We start from the raw sequence: 24,227 nt of genomic DNA, 5'->3' as shown, positions 1-24,227 counted from the left end.
AGCAAAGTGACTCAGCCATACATATACATGTATCCATTCTCCCCCAGACTCCCCTTCCATCCAGGCTGCCACATAACATTGAGCAGAGATCCCTGTGCTACATAGTAGGTCCTTGTTGATTATCCTTTTTAAATATAGCAGTGTGTACATGTCAATCCCAAACTCCCTAACTATCCCTTCCCTCCACCCTTCCCCCACTGGTAACCGTAAGTTCATTCTCTAAGTCTGTGAGTCTGTTTCTGTTTTGTAAATACGTTCATTTTTATCGTTTCTTTTTAGTTTCCACATATAAGCGATATCATATGATATTTCTCTTTCTCTGTCTGACTTACTTCACTCAGTATGAAAATCTCTAGGTGCATCCATGTTGCTTCAAATGGCATTATTTCATTCTCTTTTTATGGCTGAGTAATATTCCATTGTATATATGTACCACATCTTCTTTATCCATTCCTCTGTCAATGGACATTAAGGCTGCTTCCATGTCTTGGCTATTGTAAACAGTGCTGCAATGAACCTTGGGGTGCATGTATCCTTTTGGACCATGTTTTTCTCCCGATATATGCCCAGGAGTGTGATTGCAGGGTCATATGGTAGCTCTATTTTTAGTTTTTTAAGGAACCTCCATACTGTTCTCCATAGTGGCTGTACCAATTTACATTCGCACCCACAGTGTAGGAGGGTTAGGAACCACTCTTTTATAGAAAAAATCAATTGAATTTTTAGTGGACTTTGCATTAAAACTCTGGTAAATTTCCCTGAATATCTTTAATTCTCAGTGCACTCATATGTGAGCTCCTGAATGAGCAATGATTTCCTCCTAGTCATTTCCCATGTTCATACACGGCACCCTTATATGTCTTTCCATGGGAAGGAATTGACTCAAAAAATCTTAGAACTGATAACTATTTTTGTTCTGCTTTCTATGGTGAAATAAATTGTTCATTACCGAGGGGCTGAGAACTTCCACTAGTATTTATCCAAATAATCTATGACATGGCTGTGCAGAAAGAAAAGGGAGAAACATTAGCCCTATTTTTCTAAGGGATAGAGGTAGGGGAAATCTTAAGACAGAGGATTATCTTGTAGACACACTATGCTGTGAATTAGCCACTTCCCCTAGCTCAGCACAGAGAACTTTTTAGTATACTGATTTTTCTGAGTTAATTTTTCTTTTATTTTTTATTTTCTCATTTTTAAACTATTGATGTTTTTTAAAAATTTCATTGCTGTTTTATTAGTATGACAGCCAGGTTTGACTAGTCATTCATACTTACAGTATGAAAACTTCTTTTTCCAGTTTTGTTGAGATATAATTGACCTAGAGCACAGTATAAGTTTAATTTGACTTACATACATCATCAAATGATTACCACAAAAGTTTTAGTAAAAATCCCTCACCTCATATAGAAACAACATTAAAGAAATAGAAAAAAAATTTTCTTTCCTTGTGATGAGAGCTCTTAGGATTTACTCTCTTAACAATTTTCATTTATAACATACAGCAGTGTTAATTACCTTTATCATGTTGTGCATTACATCCCTAGTATTTATTTGTCTCATAACTGGAAGTTTGTACCTTTTGACCACCTTCATCCAATCTCCCATCCACCCACCTCCTGCCTCTGGCAGCCACAAATCTGATCTCTTTTTGTATGAGCTTGTTTGTTTCTGAAGTATAATTGACCTACAACGCTTTGTTAATTCCTGATATAAAAAATAGTGATTCAATATTTCTATACACTTCAAAACGTTCACCATGACAAGTATAGTTGTTATCTGTCACTACAAAGATATTACATAATTATTGACTGTAATTCCCCACACTGTACATTTCATACCTGTAACTAATTTATTTTGTAATTGAAAGTTTCTACCAATTAATCTTCCTCAACTATTTCTCTCCTGTCCCCACCCCACAGCATCTGACAACCGTTTGTTCCCTGTATCTATGACTCTATTTCTTTTTGATTAGTTTGTTCATCTGTTTTGTTTTTTAGATTCTACATATAAGTGAAATCACACAGTATTTGTCATTCACTGTTTGACTTATTTCATTTAGCATAATATCCTCTAGGCCCATCCATGTTTTTGCAAATGGCAAGATTTCATTCTTTTTATGGCTGAGTAATATTCCACTGTGTGTGTGTGTGTGTGTGTGTGTGTGTGTGTGTGTGTGTGTACCAGATTATTTTATCCATTCATCTATCAATGGGCACTTAAGTTGCTTCCATTTATTGGCTATTGTAAGCAATGCTGCAATGAACATAGGGGTGCATATATCTTCTTAAATTAGTGTTCTCATTTTCTTTGGTGAATACCCAGAAGTGGAATTGCTAGATCATATGGTAGTTTTATTTTTAATTTTTGAGGAATCTCCATGCTGTTTTCCATAGTATCTGCCAGCACCAATGTACACTCCCACTAACAGTACATGAGGGTTCCCTTTTCTCCCCATCCTCGCCAACAGTTGTTATTTCTTGCCTTGTTGATAATAGACATTCTGACAGATGTGAAGTGATATCTCACCATGGTTTTGATTTGCATTTACCTGGTGATTAGTGATGTTGAGCATCTTTTCCTGTTGGTCATCTGTATGTCTTCTTCGAAAAAAATGTCTATTCAGGTCCTCTACTCATTTTTTACTTGGGTTGTTTGTATTTTTGATATTGAGTTGTATGAGATCTTTGTATATTTTGGATCTTAACCCCTTATCGGATACATCCTTTGCAAATATTTTCTCCCATTCAGTAGGCGGCCTTTTTGTTTTGTTGACAGTTTCCTTTACTGTGCAAAAGCTTTTTAGTTTGATGTAGTCTCGTTTGTTCATTTTTGCTTTTGTTTTCCTTGACTGAGGATATATATCCAAAAAAATACTGCTAAGACTGATGTCAAATAACTTATTACCTATGTTTTCTTCTAGAAGTTTTATAATATCAGGTCTTACAGTTAAACCTTTAATCTGTTTTGAGTTTTTGTATATGGTGTGAGAATGTAGTCTATTTTGATTCTTTTCTATATAGCTGACTAGTTTTTTAAACACTATTTATTGAAGAAGATTTACTTTCCCTATTGTATATTCTTGCCTCCCTGGTCATAGATTAATTGCCCTTATAAGTGTGGCTTCATTTCTGGCTCTCTGCTTGGTTCTGTTGATCTATGTATCTGTTTTTGTGCTAGAATCTTACTGTTGATTACTGCAGCTTTGTAATATAGTATGAAATCAGGGAGCATGCTACCTCTTGTTTTGTTCTTTCTTAAGATTATTTCAGCTATTCGGGGTCTTTTGTGTTTCCATACAAATTTTAGAATTATTTTTTCTAGTTCTTTGAAAAATGTTATTGGTATTTTGGTAGGGAATGCATTGAATCTCTAGATTGCTTTGGGTAGTATGGTTCTTTTAACAATATTAATTCTTCCAACCCATGAATGCAGAATTTCTTTACATCTGTTTTGTCATCTTCAATTTCTTTCCTCAGTATCTTATAATTTTCAGAGTACAGATCTTTTACCTCCTTAGTTAGATGTATTCCTTGGTAATTTATTATTTTTGATGGATTGTGAATGGGATTGTTTTCATAAATTCTCTTTCTGGTAGTTCACTGTTAGTGTATAGAAACACAACAGATTTCTGCATATTAATTTACTATCCTGCAACTTTACCAAATTCATTGATGAGTTCTAGTAGTTTTTAGTGGTATCTTTAGTATTTTCTATGTATAGTGTCATATCATCTGCAAACAGTAACAGTTTTCCTTGTTCCTTTCCAATTTAGTTGTCTTTTATTTCTTTTTCTTATCTGATTGCTATGTCTAGGACTTCCAATACTATGTTGAATAAAAGTGGTGACAGTGCCACTCACTGTTGGGCAGAGTTGTGTCCCACAGTCTCTGGCTATAGAACCCTGGGAGTCCTGGGGGTAGCACAGGTGCACTGGTGACCTGGGCCAGGTCCTGGGCACTCTGGTGGATGTAGTCAGGTCCTGAAGCAGCTGGGAGCTTAGGAGATCCTAAGGCAGTCAGCCTGCTCATGGGTGAGGCTGTGTCCCTTCCTAGCTAACTGTTTGGCCTGGGGCATCCCAGTACTGGTGCCCACCGGTTGGTGGGCAGGGTGGGTCCTAGCACTAATAAGCTAGAGGGGGGATTCCAAAGTAGTGCTTACCAGCACCAGTGTCCTTATGGCAGAATGAACTCCCCCAAATGGCTACTGCCAGTGTCTGTGTCTCCAAGATGAGTTTTAATTGCCTCCTGCTTCTCCAGGAGGCTCTCCAAGATCAGCAAGTACATCTGACCCAGGCTCCTTTCAAATTACTGCTTCTGCCCTGGATTTTGGAGGGTGTGAGATTTTGTGTGTGCCCTTTAAGAGTGGAGTCTTTTTCCCACATCCCTCTGGCTCTCCTGAAAGTAAGCCCTGCTGCCCTTCAAAGCCAAACTTTCCAGGTGGCTCATCTTCCCAGTGCAGGCCCCCTGGGCTGAGGAGCCTGATGTGGGGCTTCAATCCCTTGCTCCTTGAGGAGAACCTCTGCAATTATAAGTATCCTCCTGTTTGTGGGTCACCTTCCCCAGGTGTATGGGTCTTCATTATACTGTGTCTTTGCCCCTCCTACCCCTCTACTTGTGGCTCCTTCATTATATGTCTAGCAGTAAAGATTCTTTCCTGCTAGTCTTCATGTTGCTCTCATGGATAGTTGCTCTGAAATAGTTGCAATTTTGGTGTGCCCATAGGAGGAGGTGAGCTCACGGTCTTCCTACTCTGCCATCTTGGCCACTCCCCCTACAGTATCAGAATACTAAATTTTGAATAAAAGGAATACATATTCATTATATAAAATATTGGAACATACAATGAAAAAGTTAGAAATAATCCTACCCCTCAGTGATATCCTCTCTTGAAATGGGGGTGAGAGAATATTTATGCCAGTGTTTTCTCTGCATATATACAGGATTGTTTGTGTGTGTGTGTACACTCATATACACATACCTTTTTACAAAATTGAAAATGTACTATATTTATAGCTTTATATCATGTATTTGAGCATTATTTGTATCACTTTTTTCTTATTAAAATGAGCAATACATGTTTATTGTAGAAAATATTTAAATATAAATAAGCAAATGAAAGAAAATAAGAATTATTAAAGCAAGTAAATTAGACAAAATGAAGAGTAATAAAAGTTGCCTGTAATTTCAAACAGAAATAATAATGGCAATGTTTTGGTGTAAATAACGTCAGTCTTTCTTTTCTCCATGAAAATGTATACTTTTTTCTTTTACAAAATTAAGATCACAGTGTACCTACAGAGTAGATTTTGTCACCTTCAGTTTTTCTCTTTCCAATAGATCATGAATATTCTCTTTATTATCAACTATTCTTCTACTTCATTTTTAGTGGCTTTCTAGTATTTATTGTAAGGATAAGCCCTACATGATTTATCCAAGCCTTCATTGTTAAGCATATAGGTTACTTCATTTTTTTAAAATATAAACAGCACAGTGATGACCATCCTTAAATTCAAATCCATCGACACTTATTTCCTTAGAATACATTGTTAGAAGTAGAATTGCCATTTGTGTCTTTTTACAATAGAGAAATTATTTAAGTGATTTTGAAAAAAGCATTCTCAATAAAGTTTTAAGGAATGAAAAATTAAATCATGGCCTTCTTTGTTTCTGTAGAGGAGTCCAGTGAAGTTGTTCTAAATAAGGCAAGGGCTCATAAGGAGGACAACCACCATACAGTATCCGCAGATAATGTGGTATGTACGTTTTGAAATTCTTTCCTCATTACATGATGGATTCCAAGGATTTGTTTCCAGTTGGTGACAATATCAGCGTTGTCAGAATAAAGTCTTGCTCCACTTCACAAACCAAAACGGATCTGTTACCAATGCAATGATATATCTTATAGGGTTTAATAAATGAAATTTAAAGCGATGTCATTTGTACCGTTTTTTAATTTAGGAGCTTTGCAAATGTAAAAACCTAATGCTTACACATGTGACGTTTTATACATAACAAGTTATTTTGCTTCAACACATTTAGCAAAGAGCAGATTTCTTCTCATTTGACAGATGGCAGATTTAAAAAAGTTTAGCCTGAGACCATGGAGGAAGGCTTTCTTAGTTCTGGCACTTGTATCCAAGGATTCGATTCTTGTGTTCTTTGTTCAGACCATACCTATCTATACTGTTTTTGGAAACTTTTCTTCTTTTTAGTTAAATTGGACTCTGCTAGTCATCTTAAAAATTGCAGCAATTGGGGCTTCCCTTGTGGCGCAGTGGTTGAGAGTCCGCCTGCTGATGCAGGGGACATGGGTTCGTGCCCCGGTCTGGGAAGATCCCACATGCTGCGGAGCGGCTGGGCCCGTGAGACATGGCTGCTGAGCCTGCGCGTCCGGAGCCTGTGCTCTGCAAAGGGAGAGGCCACAAAAGTGAGAGGCCCGTGTACCGCAAAAAAAAAAAAAAAAAAATTTGCAGCAATGTAAGAAAGGCAGTATTAAGAAACTGAATAGCAAGCAGACACAGCCTACACGCGGATTAAACTGAGTTTTGTGAAAATGTAAACATTGATATATAGAGATCTTCTCTAAGCAGCTGTATTAGCAGCATCTGTTTATATTGTGACTCCATCAAATAATACAGAAATCAAGATGGTATTAACCTAAAGTCAGACATAAAGGCAAATGTCATTGTGCTTTTGCTTTTTTTTTCCTTTTTTTTTTTTTTTTTTTTGCCCGCGCCGTGTGGCATGTGGCACGTGGGATGTGGGATCTTAGTTCCCTGACCAGGGAATCAAACCCATCCGTGTACCGCAAAAAAAAAAAAAAAAAAATTTGCAGCAATGTAAGAAAGGCAGTATTAAGAAACTGAATAGCAAGCAGACACAGCCTACACGCGGATTAAACTGAGTTTTGTGAAAATGTAAACATTGATATATAGAGATCTTCTCTAAGCAGCTGTATTAGCAGCATCTGTTTATATTGTGACTCCATCAAATAATACAGAAATCAAGATGGTATTAACCTAAAGTCAGACATAAAGGCAAATGTCATTGTGCTTTTGCTTTTTTTTTCCTTTTTTTTTTTTTTTTTTTTTGCCCGCGCCGTGTGGCATGTGGCACGTGGGATGTGGGATCTTAGTTCCCTGACCAGGGAATCAAACCCATGTTCCCTGCATTAGGAGAGCGGAGTCTTATCCAGTGGACCCACAGGGAAGTCCCTGCTTTTGCTTTTGAATCAGTGTTTTGTGCTTGTGCTTGATTGCAAACTTTACAAATGATCCCTATAATGGATTTTTCTGTTACAAAATGGCTGTAACTTTAAGATTTACCCTGGCTTCCATTACAAACATTATTTATCTGACACTATAATTCTGTCACATCTCCTTAATAAAAGTTGAGCACATAAAATACAGTTTTGTTCTTTTTTTGTTAGATATTGACAATATATAACAGTGTTTTCCACATACAGAGTGTAGTTCAGGATTGCATTTTACTGATCTCAGTCCTGATTTAAGTTTATATTTGACCCTTCTAACAGTAAATTCAATGGGCATATAGGAAAACATACTTTTATTCTGAGGCAAAGTTGTGTTTTCATTAGATCGCTAGTAATAATTGTTTTCAGCAATTATTAATTGTGCTAATATTCTTAATTCCACCAAGTAATAATCTCCTTTGCTCCAGGTTTGAGTAATACTATTACAAATTATATACAACTATTTACAAATTGGAACTCTTTTCACCTAAAGACATGCTTATTTTTAGTCTGAATTTCTCAGCATTGGATCTCCCCTGTGGCAGACATTTGAAGATAATGAATGGAGTCATGGCATGGGATGACTCACAGTCACTTAGGCACCTAATTTTTCAAGAGCAATTGATTTTCAGAAACAAAACTCCAAACGTTCAAAAGTTGATCTCCTCTGCCTATAACTTTTGAGTGTCCCCAATTATTCATGGGTGACAAATCACAAAGACATACAAGACCTATTTATATGTGCAAATCTATACAGTGGCCCTTGGGGCCTTCTTCCCTGGATTACTTAGCTCTTTTTTCCCAGAACCAATCCAAATAGAAAAATCTAAAAAACAACATCGAAAAAGATAGCAAATCTGCATTCTGGTGAGAGCTGACATGATTAAGCCCCAAGTTTATAGTGATTATAATAGAAAACAAAACATTAGATTCATCTCCAGGCAGCAGTAGAAAGCAACTTCATTGCAGCTGTCCTCCTGACTCAGAAGCCTGCAGGTCACAAACGCTGTTATGGTATCATATCCTCATAGGCAATATATCAAATATGATCATTCCCAGTTCATTTGTGATTTTTAATCACCATATCTATTGCTGGGTAGGAAACTTGATTTCAAATTCTGCCTATGACATGTTGCTATTAATGTGATTGTTCTTAAAAGACTGCCGAGTGACTAACTCTAGCTTAGCTTTTCTCTTTTTTAAATTTTCTTTTGGGTTGGCAGGATTTAAATGTTTAAAGTGTTTTTCCTTAACTGTGATTTTCATATGCAAAAGAAAAATTAAAGCCGATTTTATTTTTTCGTTTTACTTTTGCTTTTTTTAAAAAATGGTTCTATGATTAGAGAACTTGCATTGCCTCCATGGTTGGAGTTTATTGGTCATTTTTTTTTCCGTCAGTGCCAAGCTGTTTTGTTCATTCTTTTGACAAATATTTAAATAGTACCTACTGTGTGCTAGATACTGTACTAATTATGCTGTACCTTAATTCTAAAGCTAAGGGCAGTTTAGTGTGTCTCTTGTTCTTGCTCTCTTCTCCTTCTTACTGTCTAGTGAAGGAAACAAATCATCCTGCTCTTTTCGCCATTACGTTATAAATGTCTGCTTTCAATTGTATAACTAATGGAGTGCCGTAAATAAGTGAATTTTGTAAAAACTGTATTTGACTTTGCAATACATGTCATATGTTGATATTTTACATTACAAGTTGCAAAGAGATATATGGAAACTTAAAAAAGAAAGCCCTTCCAACCAATTAAATTTGGTTATCATTAAATAGACTACCCTTATAGGAAGCATGCTCCCTTTCTGGAGGGCACTATTTAAGCAGAGTTCGAATGCCTATTTTTTCAGGGATATTGTGAAAGTGTTTTTTCTGTTTTAAATAGTATTACAATAATTTTCTGTTACTAAGGGAGGTGGCTCAGACACATACTGGGTGTAAAGCTGAGGACCCAGTCAGTTAGAGTTATTCTGGATAACCTAGACTAGATAACCCCATGACTAAAACTGAATATTGAATGTATATATGCTCTATACATGATTGAGTATAGTGATGATCAGATATATATTTAGGAAAACTTCTTTACTTGTGTTACAGAAAATAGAAATTATTGATGATGAAGAAAGTGATATGATAAGTAATTCTGAAGTAGAACAAGTGAATTCTCTCTTGGATTATAAGGTAAAAGTATTTTCAGATTCTGAATTTTTTAAGAGAAGGTACTAAAGGAGGCAGACTTTTACAGTACCTATGTACTGGTTTATTTCACTTCCGTTTGATAAATTAGGTATACTGGGACTCTGCATTGACTCTCTCAGGCACTTGGATATCAGTCAGAGTGCCGGACATTTTAATTAATGCTGGCTGGTTTAGTGGTTATGGTTTTAAGCACAGTTTGCTGAGCAGGAGTAATTATTGATGGTGTATGGCAAGATGAGGCATAGTGGTGGTTAATGTGAAATGTATGACAATGTTTTTTTTAAAGCCCATGTTCATTTTTAAATGATGGTAAAGGGGATATTTTTTCCAGTGTCCCTTGCTAATTTTATCTTGAATTTCAATTTCTGAAGACTTTTTTTTGAATATAATAATATACCGGTTTTAGAAGTTTAAAAACAATCCCCAAAGCAAATACTGAATGAATATGAATAGAAATGACCTTTTCTTAATGTCACTTGTTACTGAACTGACTTACTTTGACAGTGTGCCATACATAATTTTGTTTTTTTTAAAATTTTGACATAAGCTATCAGTCTATATGTCAATATGTTTTCTGCATAGATGTGTAATTGTTTTCCCTTTGTTAATCAATATCCTGTCTTACTAGGTAATTTGGGGCCTTCTGAAATTTGGCAACAGATTCATTCCTTTCATGCACAAAAGTTATTTTCTTGAATATCATACATCTTCAAAGCAGAGACTAGTAATCTTAAGATGATAACAATAAATAACATTTAATCAGAAAAGACAACAGCTGTCATTTTCTCAAAAATCTTTTCAGTTTTACTATAATTGAAAGTTATGTCATTCAACAGATTCTGTTTTCCAAATGTTCATAACATGTCAGACTTTAAAATATTGAACATTGTAAACACAGAAGGAAATTAGTTTTTGAAATTTATTTGCTAAGTGGTCAAAGAGCACAATATAATCCTATATTTAAACTGTATTTTCAACTAATGAAATTATAAAGTTGCTGGTTCTGAAGTACAGGAGATCCTTCTAATCTCTCCTACATGGTCATATAATATTTCTAAATGCCCAGTTCAGAATTAAAATGGCTCTGCAAGCCACCACTTGACACAGGCTATGGAAACTACAGACAAGCGGACTGGATTGCACAGCTGTTAAGTGTGCTCCACTTAGTACACTCAAACAGTTCAGATAGGGCTGGGCCCAGAACTCAGAGGATTCTTTCCAGGACCTTTCCCCTCCGGGGCACCAGCCCACTTGAGAAGGTTTCAAGCTGAAGACCTGGGCAGGCCAGAATATCCAGCCCAGAAATTTCAATTATCATTTTCGTTGACTTCTAAAGGACATTTAATGATCCAGTGTTTTCCATTTCGGTAAATGCTGTGGGAACAAGGGGTCTTTCGCTACCTTATTAAGGGTATCTTTTATAAAACATCACCATCCTACATGAACTTTTATTTAACTCTCAAAAATTAGCACCTATATAGAAAATATGTCTCTTTATAATCATTATTTAAGATATTTCGGTTCACTTCATCAGTGAATTTTGTTACCTTAATTCTGAAGTAAGTGTAAGTGAAACCTCATATAGCAGTTCCCATCGCTGATTTCAGTAAGTTGATTTAAAATAGCCTTACTGGGCTTCCCTGGTGGCGCAGTGGTTGAGAGTCCGCCTGCCGATGCAGGGGACACGGGTTCATGCCCCCATCTGGGAGGATCCCACATGCCACGGAGCGGCTGGGCCCGTGAGCCATGGCCGCTGGGCCTGCGTGTCCGGAGCCTGTGCTCCGCAACGGGAGAGGCCACAACAGTGAGAGACCCGCATACTGCAAAAAAAAAAAAAAAAAAAAAAAGGCTTACCAGGGACTTCCCTGGCTGTCCAGAGGTTAAGACTCTGCACTCCCAGTGCAGGGGGCACAGGTTCGATCCCTGGCCAGGGAATTAAGATCCTGCATGCCGTGTAGTGCAGTCAGAGAAATAAATAAATAAGTAAATAAATAAAATAGATTTACCAGTTTGGAAATTTAATCTTCCTTGAGAGAACATTGTTTTATTCTATTTGCCTACACATGCTAGTGTTCTTTGTTTTGAGATCAAAATCACCTTGCTGGTTTCTTGAATATATTCATCATAAGCTTCTTGTAGATACTTATCTTATTCATGTATATGTTACCTGGCCTAGTGCCTAGGACATAGGTGTCCAGTAACTAGTTCCTGAGTGAGTGAATAAATTAATTTATCCTTGGAAATACTTTTAATATTATTATGCAAGTGCTCATTTATATAAAATCAATTAAGATCTGCAGCTGGATTATTATAACTTTTTCCCCCCACACTAAATTGAACAATCTCTCGTTGTTCTTGGGATTCACTGTAGCAAAAAGAAAGAATGTTTTTTATGTGTGTTTGGTAATTACTACTATGCAAACATCAATATTCAGTGTGGACATAGTGGAGTTTTTGACTGAGATATTTGCTAGAAATCTATATTGCTAGGAGTTCTAACTAACCCCAAATGCTTATAAGACAAGTTGATGAGCTGAGTTTCTGAGGCATGAGTAGCTATATCATAAAATAACACCTCAAGTTTGGCATCCATCAATAGCCTGCTCCGAGATCAAAGCCCTGGTCCACATGAAGCCTTGAGTGCTCCCTACAGTTATCTTGGAGAATTGACAAAGCTTAGTGGGAATGTAGGGAAGATTTTAAAAAGAAAAATGAGCTAGGCCTTTTCTCGTGAAATGCAATGACTGATGTTATCTTACTAGTTCCTCTTGCAAACCATTTGCTTAGCAAAATCTCGAAAGTACACATAAATTACTGCCTGTAATCTAGGAAGTGTTTAATAGGCTTGCAAAAAGCAGCTCCAAGAAGAAAATGTCTGAAATATTAAATTATCTTAAAGCTGTTTATGTTTTAAAAACATTGCATAAATACTGAGGAGGAGGAATATTTGCATGAGAAATTAGAGATCTGCATACCAAAAGATGCTTCCTGACTTTTGGAAATGTGAATTACTGTTTTTAAAATGTTTTCTAATGGACTGTGAGTGTAGCTCAAAAGGACTGCACTTTCAAAGGACACTATGATAATGATAGACATCTCCTGTATTCACAAAGACGTCCTGGTCAGCACTTTACTAATACTGCTGTTCTGACAATGAATACTAAAAATACAAAAAGTTTAGAATTAGTCAAGTGTATTATAGCAGGAGCACGTGGAATTTTATTATAATGCTTACTTATAACTTAGATTACTGTAGAGTGCCTTTGAACAAGGAATTTAGCTTGACACATCATTTGCAGATCATTCACTTGATATTAAATGGTCTGAAAAGGAAGCAGTTTTATTAGGTAAAATAAGTTCTAAACTGAGCTGATAAAATAATTGATGCAGTAAACATATTCATAGATAGAATATGATTAATACAACTGTATCTTCTCAACTGAAACAAGAATGCCCATAGAATTAACTAATTTTAATGTATTTTATGCAGCTTTTTGAGCAAATGTTGTTAAAGGTCCTGCTATGCTCTTTGAGACAGATTCCCTGGTTGCAGAGAATACGCACAGCTTATTTTCAAGTTTTTGGCAAGAGGGCTGGGTAATAAATTTTTAATCAGGTTTTTTATATATAAGTTACATACAATAAAATTCACCTTTTCACTCATTTAGTTTTGACAATTGGACACAGTTGTGTAACCATGAACACGATTTGTTATTCATCTGCTGATGAACACTTATGTTACTTCTAGTTTGGGGCTATAATGAATAAAGCTGCTATGAATATTCATGTCTGTCTTTTTGTGGACATGTGTTTTCATTTCCCTTGGGTAAGTACTTAAGAGTAGGATCGCTGAGTCAGATGGTAAAAAAGAGTATGTTTCATTTTATAAGAAACTGCCAAAACATTTTCCAAAGTTGCTGTACTGCTTTACACTCCCACCAGCAAAGTCTGAGACTTCTAATTGCTCCACATTCTCATCAGCACTTGCTATTGTCAGTCTCTTAAACATTAGCCATTGTAGTATGTTGGTGGTAGTATCTCTTTGTGATTTTAATTCACATTTCCTTAACGATAAACAATATTAAGCATTTTTCACATATTTATTGGCCATTCACATTTCTTCTTTGATAAAGTGTATGTTCAAATATTTTGCCTGCTTTTTATTAGGTTGCTGGTCCTATATTTGTGCTACAAGAGCTCTTTATGTATTCTGAATGCAAGTCCTTTATAAGATATGTGATTTACAAATTTTTTCTCCTAATATGTAGCATGTATTTTTATTTTCTTAAGTGTCTTTTGAAAAGCAAAGGTTGTGTTTTTTTGTTTTTTGTTTTTTAATGAAATCCTTCTTTTAAGTTTCATGCTTTTTGTGTCCTATTGAAAAATCTGTGCCTAACCCAAGGACATAAAGATTTTTTTTCCTCTGTTTTCCTCTAGAAGTTTTATAGTTTTAGGTTCTACATTTAGGCCTACGATCCATTTCTTATTAAATTTTGTATATGGTGTGAGATAAGGGTTAATAATCATTTTTGGAGGGGGTATGGATTTACAATTGTTCAACCACTGTTTTTTGAAAGACTGTTCTTTCTTTGTCCATTGAATTACCTCAGCAACTTCATCAAAAATCAACCAAATATGTATGTGTATGTATATATATGCATGTATGTATTATATATGTATAAAGTAATATATAATAAATATTTCTGGACTCTGTTCTGTCCATTGATCTATATGTCCACCCTTTTGACAATACCACACTTTCTTGACTATTGTAGCTTAAATAGTAAATCTATTCAGAGCAATTTCATGGCCATTATTTTATTTGAGCCTTATAACCCTCAAGCTAGAATTCCCAAAGACTGCTAGTTTTATATCCATTTTATTGATGAGTAAATAGAATCACAGGTTAGTTGGCCTGCCCAAGTTTACACAATTATCAGTAGACCCGGCACTAAAATCCTCCCAAAACCTAGTCTATTGTTCTTTTCCTACACAACTAGGAAAAATAGTGGAGACTGGGTTTCAAATCAGTGGTACACAGTGGTAAATTTGGAGATATTTTCTAAATAACAAACTCTTACATAAAGGTGGAGGCCTCAGCAAACTACTTAAGACAGTCTTATTAAAAATTTGAGTCCTTTCTTGGTACAAAATAATAACCTCAGTATTTGGCTTTGTGAATGGTACATTCAGCATTACTGCATCTGCTATTGCTCTTTACTTGGGGTTAATTGAGCTCTATTATTAATCCTAATCCAAATGCTAATTAGGTTTAATGTAGGAGAAGTCTTTCCAAGAGGGGAACTGTTTCTTGATTTTACTCTTACTGGAATTTACTTGATTGGATTTTTGACCTTGTAGATTATTTTCTGTTGGTGATTTGCTTAAAAGGCAGCCTTTGAGTAAAAGGATAACTTACTTCTGTGCTTTATATTCCTTTATGCTAAAATGTTATCTTCTTTATTGTCCCTCTAAGTTGATTGCTTTTTAAAAATTTTATTGTACATCAAACATGTACAGTCCTAGGTTTGCATAGAGTAATTGTATTATTCGATGTTTTCTCCTTCAGAATGAAGAAGTCAGATTCATTGAAAATGAGCTAGAGATTCAAAAGCAAAAATATTTTAAACTTCAGACGTTTGTAAGAAGCTTGATACTAGCTATAAAAGCTGATGATAAGGAACAACAGCAGGTAAGTGACAGAAGAGAATAGTAAGCTGTAATGTATCATGTTGAAAAGTAGCATGTCACACTTGGGTTCTACATATTTTTTGGTTTTTATACCTCATTCCTACATGGCATCAAGGAAGGATTTGTTACTTTGTGATTTTTTTAAAAGCAGTTTTATTGAGGAAAAATACTCAGATTTTGTGTGCTACTTTAGTGGAAAATCAAAATAACTGATTAACATACTTTGTTAATTCCAAGCCACCATTAAGTACGGAAAACATTTAAAATATTTTCTACATAATTATTGACTGTATTCCCCATCTTGGTCATATCATTTCATTTAATTAGTTTTAAAGAAATTCTCAAAATGTTTGTAGAGATGGGGCTACACTAACTGGAGAGGCACATATTTTGGGACATTTTGTGAATGAAAGAAGTGAGGAATTTGCCTCTCTTCTGGATTTCAGTTACCTTCCAGCCCCTACTAGAGTTCACAGGTGTTTGAATACCTTTTATTTCATGATATGTTGCTCATCACTAAAAAAATGTGAGATTACTTTGTGAAATTCATTGTGACCACAGTGCAGCATTCACTTTTCCCAATTTAACAAGAGTGTTTGATTCCTCTACCCCAGCGGTCCCCAACCATTTTGGCACCAGGGATTGGTTTCACGGAAGACAATTTTTCCACGGACCAGGTGGTGGGGGGGGTGGCTCAGGTGGTAATGCGAGCGATGGGGAGCGATGGGGAGATGAGCAGCAGATGAAGCTTCCCTCTCGCACCCGCTGCTCACCTCCTGCTGTGTGGTCCAGTTCCTAACATGTGGAGGACCAGCCTAGGGGTTGGGGACCCCTGCTCTACCCCAAAGATGAAATGCAACATCTTTTGTTTGTCGCTGTGCATTTTTGTTTACAAATTCCTCCCAAAGCACATTTTCTGTCTCATTTTTTCAGTTAAAATTTGTGAAATAATTTATTAATCTTGCTAAAAAGGAATATAGAATTATGTTAAATATTCCATTTAATACTAAAAGATACCAAATTTGCCTCTGAGTTGTATACTACCATGTTGATTATTTATCAGAGAAATTCAGTGTAAGTAGTATGTCACACAGGTAACCATTAATTAAGCTGTCTCAGAGTTTTTTATTCAGCTGGAGTACAAACATTTATCCCTTATATTCAAGCAAGACTACACATATGCAGTCTAACCGATTATGTCTAGGGAAAAAGATTAGTGTCTTAGCATCCAACAATTCTCCCTTTTTTATAAGAAAAAAGTCTTTATATATTTCACCAAAGTACTGAACCATAAAATTTAAACTATAAAAGAATTTACTCATGAGGCTTAAACCAGCATGCACATTATGTGTCCAGTTTCATGAATTGTGCTCCCCCGATGCTGTACATACACAAACATCCCAAGACAGTAGTTTTCAGTTACCTTTGCCAGTTTTATTTAAGCATTTTGCTTTATTATGTGAGTTATGCATATTCCATGGCATATTGAAAATGTATTTGTTTTTTAGAACCAAAACTACAGATTTTTAAATAAATAAGGTGGTAGTTTTTTTGTTTTGGTTTTTTAACATCTTTATTGGAGTATAATTGCTTTAGAGCGGTGTGTTAGTTTCTGCTTTATAACAAATTGAATCAGCTATACATATACACATATCCCCATATCTCTTCCCTCTTGCGTCTCCCTCCCTCCCATCCTCCCTATCCCACCCCTCTATGTGGTCACAAAGCACCAAGCTGATCTCCCTGTGCTATGCGGCTGCTTCCCACTAGCTATTGGTTTTATACTTGGTAGTGTATATATGTACATGCCACTTGAACATGGTCCCAAAGGAACTGTAAATTTTAATTAAATAAATGTTAAAAAGAAAAAAAAAAGCAGAATTAGGTCCAACTATGAGAGTAACTTGGAGTGTGGTCCTGGTCCCAAAAGTCATAGCATGGTTTGGAATGGTCAGCTTCTTAGCAGTTGTTTATGTCTCTTGATATCAACGCGTGGCACACAAACTGCACTTTATTTTCTAATTCTAACCTGGCTTTATTCTTTCCCCAAAACCACTTACAAGTAAGAAAAGTACCTATGATACATTTTATTTTTCTCTTTTTCTTGTACTTTTCCTCTGATAAAAGGCTGATGAATTAAGATATGAACAAAACATTGGCTGGGGGGAAAGAGGGACAGTTATACAAAAATTGTACTGAAAATCATGGCCTATATAATCAGCTCCCAAATAGAAACTACTGATTTTCATAGTTGAGATTGGGTATAATGGATCTCAAAATATGGTCTAAAAATATAGAAGACACCTATAATAGTCCACAAAAGTTATCCAGGTCATCTCTTAAACTACTGATCTTTATACTATGAAATACTTAGAGGTTTATTTCTGGAAGGAATTAATTTTTATTCTGCCTAATAAAAGAGAACCATATTGTTACCGGTTTCTCATTTAAAAAGCCTGTTTTTCTATTAATCTTGATTTTGGTAGTTGAGTGAGATGAGTGGTCCACAGAATACTTTGCTCCAATGAAGTAGTCCAGGATTTAAAAAAATATGATTATGTCTGACTGATATATTAGATTATCCAAATATTTTTTTAATCAATAGCCATTTTAAAATAAAAATAATGTTCCCAGAACTGTGCTAAGTCACTAGTTATGGTCTTTCTTCCCTTGATAATTCGCTATGTGATTCTAGCCAGGTCAATTGCCTTTCTTGAACTTCGATTTCTCCACTTTGCAAAGAGGATAAGAATGATTAACATTATGGAACTTGGCATTCACACCCTAGGGCCTAGAATAAGTATTATAGAGACTGATGATATATTTGGGAAATGCCTTAATCTCTTAGGAAGAGTGACACTAGGTCAGGCTCTGACTGATGAAGAACCTGGAGTGAAGAAAGCTCATTGTGTTCACTTTGGTCTATGAAGAAGACAGTTCTAGCAACTGACATAATCTGAAGATTTGTTCAGTGTGCCAATGTTGCAATCCAGAAATATACTGAAAAGGAGAATTTTAAAGTGGACTTCATGCATTAGTTGTGCCTTATACTACCTCAGATGTTAAAGTTTTCCTATTTCATACTACAATCATTTTAGTCAACTACATTAAGTGCAATGAGAAAGAAATAAAAAGTAGTGCTTCTTTGATTTGAAGGTCTCCCCACTAGAATTTAGAATGTCATTAACTCTGCTCATCTATTTTGACTTTCCAGTACTCTAAGCTATGTTAATTTGAACACTTTGCCCTCTTTAATGGGGCTTCTTCACACTTGCAAAATGAAATAAATCCAGTGATGTATTTCTCATAAACTATGCTGAACCAATATCAAGAAAGTCTTTGTTTCACCTAGACTTGGGTTAGTGGTAAACAACTGATCTAGAAGAAAATGGCTCTGTGTCCTATGACTGCAATCTAGAAACCTTAGAGAGTATGTAGTACCTTTAGGTGACTGCTTTGTAAACAGTACTCTCAGTTTCATCAAGAAGTTCATGGACAATTTAATAGCATAAAATAAATAATAAATTTTTGTTCAGAAGGAGTTAGTCTTTCCTTTTGCAGCCTGACAGAAAGCTCTAAGCTTTCCTCTTTGCTCTAAGACAAAAACTATAGGATTTATATCTGTCACTTCTTTTAATGAAGAGAATAGGAGAGTAATGTCTTATTTCAACAGTGGATTTCATGTGTTCTCTAACATGCCCTGTTTTTCGTTCCGTATTTGGGTACTGGCAAGCTTACATTTGTTCCTGTTCCCTTGATCTTTGTTTACTACTGCACCCAAAGCCCACACTACAAGTAACGTTGTCTAAAAATTGCTGAGATATGCTACATTATTTTTGGTATTAGGAGCAGCAAATTAATCATTTAATTTGCAATTTCTGATGGTCAAATGGGCATCAGCACTACCAACCAGATAAAACTTGATTAATTATTTACTTTTCTAGTATGAATGCATGTTCTGCAACTCCAGATGAAACAATTACACCATGGCAAAGTTTAGTTCATGGCTCTTGGCTTATCCTAATTACTCCAGCAGAAAAATGAGCAGCCCTCTATATACATCATTACACAGCCAAATTCACTGGTTCAGCAGTGTCTTGGTGAATGCTTGGCCATCTGTAGATATGGGCATGGCCTAAGAAAAGAAAAACAAATAACTTGGACTTTTAAATTGTTAAAGTTTAATCTAAAGTAGAATAGCTGAACTTTTTCCCTAACTGCTAAGTGTTTTATCCCACTGAAGTACAAAATAGTCTTTTGTGAAATGTGTTTTAGTCTGAAGGACACAGCATAACCGAGCAGGACTATTTTAATAAGGAATATAATTTTAAAGCCCTTTAGCAGTGATCAGTGAACACTCAAAACTAGTATGAAAATCACTTATCTCAAACACTTCAAAGCATTTGGTTCAGAATAGTTGCTCATTTCTCTCCTATTTCCCTTTTGTCCAGGGTTCCACTCTATATAATCCACACTCTCAAGATCTAGTATTTTGTTACTTCCTTAATAGCATATGAAGAATTTTTCTCTTAGGTAAGATATTGTATAAGGTTCTGAAAGAGAAATGCTCCTTTATTTAAATCTGTAAGAATAAATCAATGTGAAAGGACCACAACTATAAAATTGGAAAAAATATATCCACATACTAATTCAAAACAATTGATTTTTCTGACTCAGGCACTGCTGTCAGATTTACCTCCTGAATTAGAAGAGATGGATTTCAATCATGCCTCACCGGAGCCTGATGATACCTCATTCAGTGTGTCTTCTTTATCAGAGAAAAATGCCTCAGACAGTTTGTGATTGGGTGGGGGGAGGATATATGATACAGCCTTTTGGCTACCTAACAGGTATGCATTTTAAGATAGTTGCATTCTGTTGCCCCGAAATTCTTCAGTTGGAAAAAGATATTGTCGAACAACGTATACTGAAGGATTAACAAGATATAATGGCTGTGGTGCAAAAATATGTATGTAAAATTTAAAAGCATTGTTTGAGAGTTTTTTTTTCAAAACTGATGGAACTCTGGGAAAAAAATGTATTTAATTTTGAGCAGTTTAGCTCTGAAATGCATAATGTCTAATTTCTGAAAGGTCTTTTTGGTTTTATAGAAGAATCTTAGTTTTAGTAATAGTTTTGACCAGAGACACAAAAACAAAGATATTTCAACATAGCTTATCCAGTTACTGAAGCTTGATTAGTCTTGTTTTTGTAGCCATTACGTCTTCTTTCTTCCTCTCTCCTTTTCCTGTCATCCACATATACCTTTATTCAGGAAAGTGGACTGAAAGTTGAAAACAAAACCTTAAAAATGTTTTAACCTGGATGAGTCTTGGGATTTATTTTTAAACCCCTATGAGAATTTGACTTAAGTTAATGACTGAAAATTGAAGTGATTACTACTATATAATAGTAAATTATTGGTATTCTTCCATTATGTAACCCAAATATTTTTTGGGGGGAAGCATTATGGAAAAGTAATTCATGAACATGAAGTCAAATAAATTATTAAGTGTATAGAACAAAATGTTGTAAAAGATTAATCTTAATGGGAGCTCTTCATTGCTGCAAATGACAAATATTGATATGATTCACATTCTACTAGTAAATTTATATAACTGAGTTAGACGAAATGTTGCACAAATATTACAAGTTTATCACCATCACCATAATATTTCTTCAGTTCTTACACTTTATGAAACAAGAAGTCAAGGTAAGCCACTGAGTTTTCTTTGTGTTGTTGTTTTTTTTTATCTAGTCACTTAACTTTGCCACAAAATTTACCTCATTTCCATGAGAGACTTGTAGAGAGTCATCAGCCAAGGATTATATCCAAAAAGAATTATACTACTTTGGTTGTAAATCACAGCCCTCTGAAATTCCTGGATACTATTCTATGAGTACACTCCTAAAATGGGCATGCTACCCAGTTGTTCTATTAGTAGCTACCAGATAGCACCACACTATAGACAATTTTTTGCATACCTTCCCTTCCAGGGTACCAGATGTCATTACCATGACCCATAGAAGGGAAAATGCTAGTTTCTCCCTGAGCACACAGTATCATATATTTGTGAGTTGGCAGTGTGGAATTGTATCACATGATTAAATTACTATCTATACCTAAAAGATTAATGAAGTAACTAGATGGCTCTTTTGGCCATCATGCTTCTATGTCAGATATTTTTGTAATTTGCAAGTAAAATCAATTTTGATCTTGGAATTCACAGGTACCAACTTATGAATACAAAAATGCAGTCATGAATGTCTTTGACCTTGAAATGTCCCCTCCCACACACACAAATAGGTAAGGTTCATTGATAATCATTCACTTTGTCAGCTATTTGTTTGATTTAATATTGCTGCCATGCTACTGTTATGGTTCTTTGTTAGCAGAAATATTTCAGTGGTTAGGTATGCTCCCTTTTAGCTGAGAGCTGTATGGTTCTTCATAAACAATTTTTAGTACTCTTTGTTGACGAGACAAATTCCATTCAGAGAAAAGAGGGCTGAGTAACAGAACCTTGGATATTACGTTTAAATTTATCAGTCACACTAATTCCCTTATGAGATAAAGAGTCTCTACTATATACAGCAAATAGAGAAACCATTTCTTGAGGTAACATGAACAAATTCCAGGCCTTCAAGTCTCTCTTAGGATCCTTTTTACTAGCTGTTGAGTTTATCTTTAAACTCTAATTTCTCCTGCTTCAATTTAAGCCCCTTATTATTGAGTTCTTGTTACTAAGTAAAGATAGGTGATTCTCTCCTACATCTTTCAACTCTATGGATTACACTTGTCACACTTCAGCAATTAGTCAATAAATCAAAAAATATTCATTGAACTCCTGCAATAGGAACATTGGATTTCTACTCCTCAGCAAGCCATAAACTTCAAAATAAATTATTTCTTTTCACTTTTTCAGGGATATAAATACAATTATTTAAGTAGAAATTTTAATAGATTTAAGGATTTTACTAGAAATGGCATAGATAATTCACTTGTCCCTGTTTAAAGTTCTATTAAAATAGAAACTGCATAAATCATAACAGTACACTTAGGAATTCTTTTGTCTTGACATTTGTGTTTCAGCCCTAAAATTATTTCTTTTACTATCATTGAATGTAATGCATTTCTAAAATGAAATACAGTTTTTCTGTAGCAGGAACCAAAGGAAATAGATGTATCCAGAAAAGAAAATCAAAATTGGCAGAATGAATTATACAACATAGATTTTGAAAATGATGCCAAGGTCAAGTATTAAAAATCTAATTTGAAGAAAATATATTTTCACATGTATAGATTGGAATTGATTTTGAGATATTTTAGAGCAGGAAAATATCAGTTTATGGACTCCTTTTGTGAACATCATCATGACTGGGAGGAGAAAAACAACTAGTGTTTCTTTCTTTAGGGCTTTGACACAATAATAAAACAGAACATACTATCTGAAGCCATACTATCTCTCACAAAGACAGATGCCAACATGAAACATTTTTTTTTCCTTTTCTTTTAACTATCCTTTGATGTCTGCTTTTGGCCAGTTTCTAAACAAGGAATGTGTATCTAAAAGCAGTTACCAGGACTTCCCTGGCAGTCCAGTGGTTAAGACTCTGAGCTCCCAATGGCTCCGCCAAAAAAAAAAAAAAAAAAAAAAGAGAGCACTTACCTTTCAAAATGTATATTAAAAATAAAAAGCCTGAAGTACCTTTGTTATTTCAGCCAAGCTAAAATTAGTCCCAAGAAAATGAGAACTGCAGTTACCCTGGAGAATAGGAAAATTAGCACACGCAAGAAAAACATTGAAAGGAAATCAGCCTCTTCATGGAACCTAGGGATGTTTTGTTGTAACGTCAGTTATCAACAGAAGGAATTTTGTACTACCATTGAAATCTTGTGACAGAAATGTTTGTTATTGTTGGAGAAGAAAAGGCTGCAGCCCAATTACATCCTAAGCTCTGTATACTACCAAGACCTCAAAAGATGTCCAAGAGGTAATTTCTCCAAAGACAGTAACATCTATTTTAAGACACTTTCACAGTCAGCAGTATGTAAGTTTGCAGGAGAAACCATAAGTGGTTTATTTAAAAGAGTTCTAGGCTCTAAGATTGACTTTGTTGCCCTTTTTTAAGGAGGAGGGAGCATTCAGCCCATTTCCAAGAATAGTTTCCTCACCTTGGCCTGATAGCTTCTGATCATATTTAAGAAGAATTCTGAAAACTCTAACTCCTGTCCTTCCTCCATATTGCAGTGATGGTATACAGGGAATATTGCTTATTTTTTTTAAATATTAGATTTTCATTCAGATCCTAAAAATGCCAAATTCTGATAGATTAGCCTTTTAAGGGAGTTATCAGTACCATGGTGTCTAGATGATGAATAAATGGGTTTATCTTTGAAGTTGGTGTTATCCTTGGCAGACAGCACTGTATCATGCTCTTCACTAAGCTATGCTCTGTGATGTTATAATGGAGGCTCCTACTAACTTGTGAGCCTACAGTCAACATACCATTGCCCAAAACAAACCTTTATTAAGAACATATTTGCTAAGGGATAAAAGAGAATAAAGTGATATTTTCATGGAAATATATTATGATTGTTCCATTAAAGTGTATACTGAGTATATATTTCTCCACATTTAAATTTTATTTTGAATTAACTTCTTAATTACTTTTAGTAATCTTGTATCCCATTTTACTGGCACTACCTCTGAAACATACTATCATGCTAAAACCACATCAGACTGTATAATGTGAAATTTTGTAGTGTTTTTATTTAAACTTTTTTAGAGGCAATAAATGATTTCCAACTAATAAAGGCATCTCTTTCTTGTAATGTTTATTTTTCTAAGTATTTGTGTTTTAATCATTGTTCCCCTTTTACAGATAATTTTTTTCCTCCCCAAAATAAGGTTCTGATAAAAAGACCAAAAAATGCAGAGAATAATAAGGTATTTGGAGTCAGAAAAGGAAGAACATGGAGTCCTCAAGTGGAAATTTGGTTGATTTCCAAGCTGACATGTGTATCATCTTTAATTGACTTTACATAACAAAGAATTACTCCAACACCAGTGGAATAGAG

At 35.1% G+C, this 24,227-nt stretch overlaps 1 protein-coding gene across 1 annotated transcript in view; it reads left to right on the top strand.

Moving 5' to 3' along the window:
- HDX (highly divergent homeobox) overlaps nucleotides 1-20,439 on the top strand; it is a 169,638-nt gene extending 149,199 nt beyond the window's left edge. Inside the window, exons 7-10 of the mRNA XM_055081886.1 lie at nucleotides 5,676-5,755; nucleotides 9,353-9,436; nucleotides 15,024-15,146; nucleotides 19,823-20,439. Coding sequence (XP_054937861.1) covers nucleotides 5,676-5,755; nucleotides 9,353-9,436; nucleotides 15,024-15,146; nucleotides 19,823-19,948 — 413 coding nt within the window. The 3' untranslated portion in view covers nucleotides 19,949-20,439. The remainder of the gene's footprint in view (nucleotides 1-5,675; nucleotides 5,756-9,352; nucleotides 9,437-15,023; nucleotides 15,147-19,822) is intronic.
- The last annotated feature ends 3,788 nt before the right edge of the window (nucleotides 20,440-24,227 follow it).

Source organism: Physeter macrocephalus, chromosome 21, assembly GCF_002837175.3.
Source record: "Physeter macrocephalus isolate SW-GA chromosome 21, ASM283717v5, whole genome shotgun sequence".
Classification (NCBI taxonomy): Eukaryota; Metazoa; Chordata; class Mammalia; order Artiodactyla; family Physeteridae; genus Physeter; species Physeter macrocephalus.
The sequence above is the reverse complement of the archived record's forward strand: the minus strand, read 5'-3'. Positions and strand labels throughout refer to the sequence as shown.